Here is a 10,688-nt window from a genome sequence, read left to right as displayed (position 1 = left end):
TTTTTTTATGCTAATTGAGTTATTGTTTGTGCTCATTTTATGACACAAACTGTTGTGTTTATGTTGATTTTAAGCCATTATTGACATGTTAATTCCGTGCTTGGAGCTAATAACATACGCACATGGTCTGATAAGCGAAGAGATTCCTATGTTGAGTTGTTTCGGCTAGCAAAAATGGGCTAACAGTGGACGCAAGTGTAGACGCGTGGCTGGGATCATATATATATTCTATGGACCAAGGTTGGACCTGTAATAAACTAGGGAGTTTTGTGCCGTACGGCCCGTACATACAAGTTTCCTTTCTGCTGGAAGGTTCTTTTTAGTAATTTCAGTTGGAGATAAGTGAGATAAGTGACAAATCCCTAAATCAGTTGGAGAGAATTGGAATATGGTTTGCAGAGGTTATTTGTGCCAACTCAAAAATAGATAAGCATTCACTCAGGCATGAAAGCAGGGATGAATCAGGACTGAATCCGAGCTAGAAATCAGAGAACAAGTTGCAATAGCGGGGTATAAAACAACAAGAACAATTAATCATCGGGGTACCACCTTTCCTCTTTTTCTTTTCTTTGGTTTTCTAGCTAGGTTTTGCTGTTAGTTTCTGAATTTGTTGTTTGGTGTTTTCCAATAGAAATATTTAATGGATTCCAGTAAAACAATGAGAAGCTAAACCCCTCTCTGCCGGGAAGCTTAATGGGTTCAAGTATTCTTTACAGTGATCATAAATGAATTTCATGTTTTAATCCATATCTTTGTCTCTGTTTGATTGCAATTTTGTGTTGATGGTGTTTACGAACTTCTTAGATTCGTCGTGATTTCCGGATACATTGAATGCTAGGGAATCCCTGTGACATTTCTCAATTGAGCTTTATTTTAGAAACGTAACCAATCAGTCATGAAATGGTATTTGTTTCAGTTACATTAGGATTCTAGTTTGTTTCGTTATTTGCTTCTATTCGCATACATACTTTAATACTTTAGGTGAAACCTTGAAGTCTTGGTAGATACATCAATCATTTATTACTTTCATTTACAATTATCATCTGCTGCAATTTGCAACTCAGTTACAAGTCAACTTTACATTATCGCTTTGCTAATAATTCTTTTGAACACCGACAGTCTCTGTAGTTCGAACTCGACTACATTACACTTCTTTCACTTTGATACTCTGAAAAGAGTGATCAGTTATCCACAGGACCACAGGTGTATATTTGCTTGAAATTTTGTGGTGTTTCAGATTCACCAAATTTTGTCTTCTTTTCTCGTCTTAATCAGTAATTGGTCATTTAATATGAAGCTTAGAATACTTGATGCCTTAAATTAGAACACCTATGAGTACATATAAACCCTAGTTCAATGTTATCAAGTTGATCAACAATTGTACTACGTTATTAATCTGCTCGGCCAGTCAGTGAGATACATATGACGACCGTCACCGTGTCACAATGGATTCACATGTGGTCCTGTGGGAAGAGGTCATCCTTTTTTAACATTAGTTTTGAATTTAGCTTTTGTAATATCACTAAATTACGAAATCCCTTTATCTAAACTTACATGTTTTTTTTCAGTGGAAATCTGTTGAGAGGTTAGGTGCAAAAGCTATCCTTGTAGGTGCAATGTTCCCCTTTCTACTTTACCATAGTCTTTAGCAAATGCCTGTGCCTCATCTAAACACCAGGGTGAAGTAAAAGGCGCAGATTCGTACCTGTTATGTCATTATGGGACAAGGGACAGTCAAGCAAAAGAAGCATTGCATGCAATTTTCTTACCTGTCGGTGGTGGTGGCCTAATTGTGGAATTGCCGTTTATATAAAGATGGCTTGTCCTGAGGTTAGTGGTTAGACTTCCAGGTTCATGCGTGATTTAGCTGATCACACACTTTTCCTGGGGTGTCCTTTTGTGAATGCCAGAATTTTTATTTGAGTTTGGGATGAGTTCTCATGGAATGCTAAAATATATCTGTAGAGCATGTCTCTTCTTCCATGAACCTTGGTTATGCAAGTTTACTTTCACATATACTTGCATGTTCTGGGTATTCTTATATTGGTATACTGCTGCTAGTCTTAGTATTCCAGTTTGGGGAATCTTGGTCCCTGCTTGTTCAGATATTGAATGTCATTATGAATTGGTTCTCCAGTATGTATATATCTATTAATGGAAACTAGTTCGACGTTTCATCCAGACTCAATACCGAAAGAACTTAGTAATGCTCTAGTGCAGGAGGAGGAAAAAAGCATTCTGGAACCAGCAGGGCTATTGCGCTAGCTGGAGCAGAAGCGTACTGCAAGTGCTGTGGGCTCAAGGGTGAAAACATTGTTGCAAAAACCATTGGAGCAATATGGACTTGGAGAGACTACACATTACCAGGCGTAGTCTCTCAAGGTCCCTGTTAGCTCCGCTGGTTAAATCAACTTTCCAATGTTGAAAACAATTCTCTGAACCGGTGATATTAAGACTGTATATGCTTCATCTACGGACTTTTTAATTCCTACTGCACTTCAAGCAGCTTAAAGACAAATCACTTCAAACATTGCAAGGTGCATGATGGTCCAAACACTAGGCAGATACCTTGAAAAGATGAGTTTATGAATAAGAGCAGAAACATCTCTTGGTTGGACTGTGAGAACGCAAGGCCAACTTACTTTCTGTACTTGATGAATGGGCGTTTTCAGTTAATAATTTATTTGGGTACATTGATTAGTCCTTTTGAGCTTCCTGGCAGTTCATTGTCTTGCCGTTCCTTGACAATTAGAGTCTTGTTCAGCAATCCTGGTACAAATTTGTCTGATAAGTTTAAGTAGGCATGCAGGTACATTTTTTTTTGACTGTAAATTTTGGCAGGCGGCAGAGAGAGATCCCCCTTTTTACTGCATGCATACAAGTCAATTATCAGTTCAGTAGTAGGGCCACATTCATCCCCTCTTGGCAAGGTGAATTTCATGTTTATATTGTTTTAGTAGTTGTTTACGACAAACTGCCAATTTACAAGTCAAATAAAACAACTAATTTAATCAATCAATCAAAATAATTCAACGGTAAACTTTCAACCGGCGGCCGGAAACTAGTAAATTGTTTGTAGCCTGAAATGAAGAAGAATTAATAGTACTCTCCAGTTTTATTAACTACAGATGTGTTTATATTATTTAATTATGATCTCTACTCAAAATTAGGCAACCCAGGGAGCTGATCTTGATGATTAGATCCCACCTGTTCTCTGCCACTGGTAGTTACAGTACTGTTGTTATTGTTCAAAGCAAACATGAATTGCTGCTGCTGTAGTTGCTGCATCACAGAGTTACTGCTTGGATCTTGATGATGTTGAAACCAATTATCACGAGGTATTTGGAAGTTGAGATTAGTACCGGCGAGAACACCAGCAGCAGCATGATCAGGATGATTATTGTTAATACCAGCAAGAGAAAAGGGTGGATTAGGAACACCGGTGAATTGTTGAACCATTGCTCTGAAATTACTTGCATCCGTATTTAGAAGAGTGACCGGAGCTCCACGGGACGCCCTACGCTCCGGATTCAAATGCGTGCTACTACTGCTAGTACTGCTTGAGTTACAGTTACCACCATCGCCCATCAAATTCATCTGATCAGTACTTGTATAACTGAAATTTTCTGATGCTGGTGCGTCTGTTACAGCATGGCGGCGGCCGAACATATCTTGATGATGATGAATTGGTTGTTGATGATTATCACCAGTTGGGTTATGATTCCTTCCGTTGATATGAAGCCAGTCGTTGGGATTAGACATGAGTATTGGCTGCTGCTGGTTGATGAGAAACAAGTAAAACCAACTACAACCACTACACGAGTTTATATACTAGTCGACCAAAAACAATTAAGAGGTTGAACAACCATATGTTTGGCATGTACATGAACATTATTTCGTGCTTAAGTAACACTTTTTTGTGTGAAAATGTCTCGCTAATAGAATGATAAAATTGTTAAACATATTAATTATATCGTAATAAAGAAGTTGGGTGTGGTTCCAGGAAGCATAGGTAAGTAGATTTCAGTGAATGAACCAAGGATTGCGACGTAACTAGGATACAGGAAAGAAATTTCATGGCATTGAATCAGTGACACAGGACTTTTCAAAGTCTTTGGAGACATGATTCGGTCAGGTAAAATAGATAGATGGATAAGATGGGTGGATCTGTTTTTAGGTTAGGTGATTGTTGGTACAGAAGGATCCCCAATAAAAAGGAACCCAAAGGCCCGCAATAAGAAAACGGATAAAACCAGGCCCGTTAAGCAGGAAAGCCCTTAAATCTAACTATTTGTTCATAGCCTAGCCTCCGCTCCTCATGCAGCTCAGGCCGAGCAATATGGATGGGCGTTTGGCTTGGATATAGTTTAATTGTAGCAAAATAAGAGTAAAAGTGCACCTCATAATGGCGGATTTCCCATCGCTTAGCGTACAAAGACGGAAGCCCGGTTTTCACGCAAATAGTGCAAAGCAAGAACTGAGTTATCCTGCTGATATAGATAAATGTCTGTTATCGGCAAGTAAAAGATAAATATTTGGCCTCAGTACTACCAAGGAAACCAATTTGATTTGATTTGATTAGATTAGAAACATACCCACTAGGTGCAGGGCCGTAACCACTGATCATACATCCGCACTACACACAATTTAACAACTTTTACCCAGATAAGGTGGGCTCGTGCTTAAAGTTCAAAACAAAACTTTTGGGTTTAATATCTAGGCTAACTTGGGTTGCTTTTACTCATTTAACATTTAACCAGGGTCTTTTGGTTCACAAATGGAGGACCACGACTTAGGAAAAGTTTTTTTTTTTTTCTTTTTTTCTTAAAGCATGTGTCTTAATGAAAAGCTAGTGAATTGTTACACATGAGTACGTGTTACCCATAAAATCAGTTAGTAAAATCTGGTTAAGAAAAGCGTGGGATTTCTTGCGTCCGTATTGTTGGTGAAACGTTTCTTGATTGGATTCCATCTGATGCATAGTTTGCTAGTCTGTCAGTCGTTCAGTTTCCTTATCTTTAATTGTGTTGGATAGTGCGATATGGAATTTGGCGCACTTTCTACTTTATTTTAGCAATCATTCTGATATATACGTATCATGGTGGTTTGATGGAAGAATTTACGAAACCCATGAGATTTTGAATCTAGCATGCCGTTGGTAATGATTCCACTACGGTGCCACAAATTTACCAGCTCATCTTAAGTAATCGTTCTTGTTCTTTTGATTTCAGAAGAACGACTTTGTTAGGATTCAGAACTTGCTGTAATTTCTCAAAATAACTTTTGGCCGTTGTCTTTTTATCGCGGTTCTGGATGCCATTAACGTGTCCTAAGTCTTGGTCATTAAAGTAGTGGTTATTCCTAATGGTCACGCAAGAGCCAGTACAGTTCTCTCTCGTCTCTGAATACCTGGAAATGAAACCTGCACCTACAACTGCCGGATGTCCTGTGATAACTCTATCTGTGTTGATTTTGATCCAATCCTTATCTGGGATAGACCATCCTAATGATAGATGTTACTTGCCAAGGTATTGGTTGGTGGATATCCAGGAATAACCGGAGGTGTAATCTGCTTTGCCCGTTCGAATTCTTGTTATTGATTTGAGGATTTCATATCAAGATGTCTTCAAGCGTTGCATGCCTTTGCCTGAAAATGAGCTCGTTTTTGTCTGTCCATAAAGATTAGAAGAGAAAACAATATGCCGTAATAGATAAGTTTGGGGAAGTTTCTTGCAGGATTTGTGGAATGGTCATTTGGGGATTTAAAGCAATTGAGGAAATGCGGTTGGTGTTTTGGTTGCTTGAAAGGAGAACGAGAACGATGTTCTAGACAATTATTGAAACCGGACAATGAAGGAACATGTGTTTAGCTAATTCCGGATTAGCATTGCATCGGGGGCAAATATTGGAATGGGTGAAATGGTTGCAGTTTAATTAAGATAGAGAAGATCGATAGGCATTCGTTAAAATGGTTGCAGTTTAATTAGGATAGAGAAGATCGATAGGCATTCGTTGATTTCTTTCCAAAAAATATTATTAGAGATAAATAGTTCAATTATTGAATTTACCTGAAATTTTTTGATAATTGTTTAGGTACTTGCTATTCATAGATATATCCAGCCATAAAACCAATTAATACCCAAAATTTATTGTTTCCACTTGCCGAGTACTTTTTTTTTAATTCGATATAGCTGGACCCATTTTTTTGAACAAACCCAACCAGCTTGACCATCCCCACTACTAATATAACTATTGCTGATGGAACCGTTTTCATCTTAACAACAAGATCTCTAAGGCCCATTTCCTAAGCAATCCCATCCAGCTAGACCAACTTCACTGCTATTTCAACCGTTATCCTAACAACAAAATACTAGATTTTGTGCCCGTGCTACGCACCGATCGGATCTGAAAACCATCTATCATATTTTTGGTTTGTTGTGACGTGGCTTCGCCTCCTCCTGGTGCATTTTTGATTTGGTGTGTCTCGGCTTCGCGTTGCCCCGTCCCGATGCATGCTTAGGACTTTTAATTTGGTGTGACTCGGCTTCGCCTCGCCCTATCCCAATGTATGTTAAAGATTTTTGATTTGGTGTGACTCGGTTTAACCTCGCCTCGTCACATATGATTTCTTATTTAGTGTGTCTCGGCTTCACCACACCCCATCGCTTAGGATTTTTAATTGGGTGAGGCTGGGTGAACCGGAAAAAAGGGTTCTTATTACTTCGTGGCTTTTTATGTTTTTAAGCTCTAGAACTTGATAATAGCATATTACTGTACCACACGTAAAATCAATCTCAACCCCGCCGCTTTGGATTTTTGATTTGGTGATTGGTTTTTTGATTTGGTGTGGCGTTGTTTGATTTGGGGTTTCAAGTTGAGATAATGTTGGTTATAATAACACAAATATGTGGTCTAAACATATATCAATAAAACATGTGTGTATTTGATCGCCAAAGAACTAATGACTCAATGGATAGGTGACAGTTGTGTGACCTGTGAGTCACGAAATCAATTCCGTCCCCACGCAAAGTTTAGGCTTTTTTTTTTTAAAAGTACGTTAGTAGTTAACGTGAGTATGGTCTTCGATAACGGTGTTAAAAACGGCCAGTTAAACACGATAATTAATAGGGGGAAAGCCAATTTTACTAGAAGGAAAGCTGACTTTTGTCAAACTTATTTGACTTTGGGTGGATTTAAAATTATGATTCCTTGGATTTTGATTTCCTGTATAACCTTTTATCCGAACTGTACAAACTGTAAACCCTAGCAATATCAAATTCCTTCGATAATCTATTATCTTTTCATCCCAAGATAGTGAAGCCGAGTGGAAGAAATGATTTTACTTATACCAGATCCTCAGCAAGCAGAGATAGTTAATAGTTCGAGGTGATAATATATAATAACTTCGTTATCACAACCAGAATGATCACTATACTGGTTCATCTTTCTTTCCCTTTGTGAACGCATAAATCACGAAGCCATCCACGTGTTCACAAACAATATTCGCATACATTCTAATTCTAAAATTGTGCATCGTATGTGTAAAGAGGATGATTATATCGATTCATCGACTCAAAGCCTTCGAGCTTGTCATTGTCTAGTCGAATATTATCATAAATAATGTTCGTATAAAGGAATAAACAGAGAATCAAGTATAAATGTAAAGCACATGAAGTTCAAACTGAATGTAAAGTGCTGAAATGTAAATAAGACAAAGATTTACGTGGTTCGGCACTAAGGCCTACATCCACGTGGCTGGTGTTTCACTATGTATTGAATGATTACAAAGATAGTCGAATGACTTTAGAGTATACATAGGTCTGCGGAAGTAGGGGGATTACTTACTCTTACTATTTCTCTCTCCTATATTCTCCTATAATTGCTCTGGATTGGTCGACCCCTTCTCTCTCAGTGGAGAGGGGTATTTATAGGGTTGGAACGTGGGTCCTACTTCTGAGGTGCCGTTGTAATCTTATCTTCTTGTGCTTCGTGCCCATTACGCAGAGGTCTTCGGCATATGTTGCGGCCTGAGCTTGAATACGAAGGGTTATCCTCGCCTCTTCCACGAGCTGTTTGACACGTGTATATCTCTTTGGTATTTAATGCGGGTAGATGGATGTCTACTCGTGTCAGACAAGTGTCTCTTTGCACTACAAGAAAGTGTGTCTATTGCCTCACTACTTCGCCACACATCCATGGATATTGTGGCACTAGGGTGGTTTTAGCCTCACTCCATGATAGGTGTGGCAACAAGGTGTTGCATTAAGTAAGACCTTTTGCCACACCTATGGATAGTTGAGGCAAAAAGTTACTCTTTTGCCTCATGCCAATTTTAACTGTTGCAATAAATCAAAATTTTACCACATCGATGTGGCAATATCTGAAAATAATATAATTAATAAAATGGTGAAAATAACTAAATGAATGTATATCGAGTTTTTTTAAAAACGAAAAATATTGAAAATGCCCCAAAATTTGCCCACGCACCCAAATTTTTCGCATCTCCTCATAAATCTCTTAGAACCCCAGAAAACTGCTCTCATCTTCTTCTTCAAGAAATGATCTTCTTCCAACTTAAACAAAGACTTGTTTACTCGAAGCTATACATTCTTGAATCACACAAAGAAAAGACTCAAAATCTCTAATTTTCTCACTCAGACATCAAAGGTAAACCCTAATTTATCATTTCTGAATTATCAGTATAATACGCTCCATAGATTATCCTAATATTTTTTTCTGAATCGTAATTTTACTTATAGATCTAGACAACACTTCGGATTAATTTGGGGGGTTTTTTGTTTTCGTCGCTCTCCAAAGACCATAGCAGGTTAATTTTCTCATCCCCCTCTCTCTGAAATTTCAATTCCAAAACAGTTTTCTTTTTTCTTTTTTAATTTGGGTTTTTGATGTTTTTAATTTTTTTTTTTGAAGGTACTTTTCTTTCTGATGGTGCAATTTGAATCAGAGTAAGTCTTAAATCCCTATGTTTTCTCTATTGGATTTGGTTTTGATCATGAAATATTAATAAATCCTGCCTTTAGATTTCGATTCACTTGTATTTTAGTTTCGTTTTGAAAAATGTTCTTGTATTCTGGTTTGTTTGTTGTTCCATATCCATACGAATACGCTGGTGGAACTAATGGACGTAATTGCTTTTATCAACTTTCATATGCACAGCATCTGGACTTTGAGGAACATAATCGTATAAGAATTATTATAACCAGTGATTTCTAAGCATATTCTGTTTGGCGGTTGTCTAGGTTTCTTGTGACTGGTCTTTCAGCTTATAAAGGAAACTTTTCTGTTTTATACACAATGCAAAATCAACACAAGGGGGAGCAAGGTCAGAACTCTAATTCCTTTAGATACTTGTAAAATGTTAAATTGTTTCATTGAATAATGCTGTTTTTGGATGCATTTTTAGATACTAACATTTCTCTCTAAGCAGTTGTTATCGTTATAGAGAGAAAGGTTTGAGGTGATACCACATATTTCCTGATACTTTTTTTCCACCATAGCATTACATTATTGTCGAAGTTGGTCACACCTTCTCTCGTATCATGATCCAACAGAGACTAGGTGGTGTATCATGATGCAACTGTAATTAACTCCATTGTGTGTGCTAGCTTACTAATGCCATGTTGCATCATCTATTTTGTCTGTTTGGTCCTTCATTATGTCCTTCACGGGAGGGCCTTGAATTTCTACCCGTTTCCCATATAATGTACAAGATGGGATTCTATCTGCATTGGGTGATTAAAAATTAGTAGGTTTCTAGAATTACTACAGTAGCAAGTTCATCTCATGCAAGAGATTAGCTGGTCGTTGATAGTTGTGTTCTGAATCCATAGCATCATATAGGATGCCTTCCTAATTGTGCAATTGTTTAGTTGTTTCCCGATGGATTGGAAACTACACATGATACATTTTTGTGCAATTAGCAATTACATTTCAGTAGTTGACATGATAGTTCTCTATCATGTCAAGCTTGATTTAATATCGATGTCTAGTTTTATGATGCTTCTCTTACATCTCAAGCTTGATTCCGCTTGACATGAAATTCTCTATCATTTCTTGATATTCTTTTTCCTTGGTGTTGTTTGTTTCATTTGATTAGCAGGAAAGAAGGACTATGAATGGACAGTTGTGATGAGATTTAGAATGGAATAGGTCTAGTTTGAAGTATGAAGTGATGTTTTTTTTTTCCTTGGTGCTGTTTGTTTAATTTGATTAGCAGGAAAGCTGGGACTAGGAATCGACGGTTGGGAAGAGATTTAGAATGGAATTTTGAAGTATGAAAAGTTTTTAAGATTTTGAGTGAGGTTTTAAAGTCGGAAATTGTGTAAATTAATTAATTGATTTCTTTCATAGGGTAAAGATGGATTCACATACTCTGCGACATGTACTTTGACTTTGTAATGAAATTCGAATTTTATGTTTTAATTCGGTTTGTGCTTGAAAATCTTTATAGAAACAGTTTTGCTGCGTACATAATTACTATGTTCCATAATTTGTAATTATGTTTTCCATAATTAGGATTGCAAAATAATATTTACAGAAAATATAATTGAAAAAAAAGAATCAGTAAAAGAATACCTTACCTTTTCTCCGCACCTTTGTTGCCTCACCAGTAGGTGTGGCAAAATATTCTTCAAATAAAATAAAATAATAAATAAAAATAATAATTA

At 37.2% G+C, this 10,688-nt stretch overlaps 1 protein-coding gene and 1 long non-coding RNA gene across 2 annotated transcripts; one reads left to right on the top strand and one right to left on the bottom strand.

The window, feature by feature from the left end:
- Positions 1 to 2,920: 2,920 nt before the first annotated feature.
- LOC113326974 (VQ motif-containing protein 22-like) lies at positions 2,921 to 3,925 on the bottom strand. The gene has a single exon (XM_026574632.1). It carries the CDS (start codon positions 3,760 to 3,762, stop codon positions 3,157 to 3,159), a length of 606 nt encoding a protein of 201 aa, XP_026430417.1. The 5' UTR covers positions 3,763 to 3,925; the 3' UTR covers positions 2,921 to 3,156.
- Positions 3,926 to 8,267: 4,342 nt separating this feature from the next.
- Positions 8,268 to 10,432, top strand: LOC113326980. Its single transcript, XR_003348653.1, has 5 exons — positions 8,268 to 8,667; positions 8,760 to 8,827; positions 8,932 to 8,966; positions 9,261 to 9,343; positions 10,118 to 10,432. It is a non-coding gene; the product is annotated as an uncharacterized LOC113326980 (long non-coding RNA).
- The last annotated feature ends 256 nt before the right edge of the window (positions 10,433 to 10,688 follow it).

Source organism: Papaver somniferum, unplaced genomic scaffold (genome assembly GCF_003573695.1).
Source record: "Papaver somniferum cultivar HN1 unplaced genomic scaffold, ASM357369v1 unplaced-scaffold_10, whole genome shotgun sequence".
Lineage (NCBI taxonomy): Eukaryota > Viridiplantae > Streptophyta > Magnoliopsida > Ranunculales > Papaveraceae > Papaver > Papaver somniferum.
The sequence above is the reverse complement of the archived record's forward strand: the minus strand, read 5'-3'. Positions and strand labels throughout refer to the sequence as shown.

Excerpts from the sequence above, each read along its gene's own strand:
- LOC113326974 (XM_026574632.1), bottom strand. The coding sequence starts at position 3,762 with ATGTCTAATCCCAACGACTGGCTTCATATCAACGGAAGGAATCATAAC.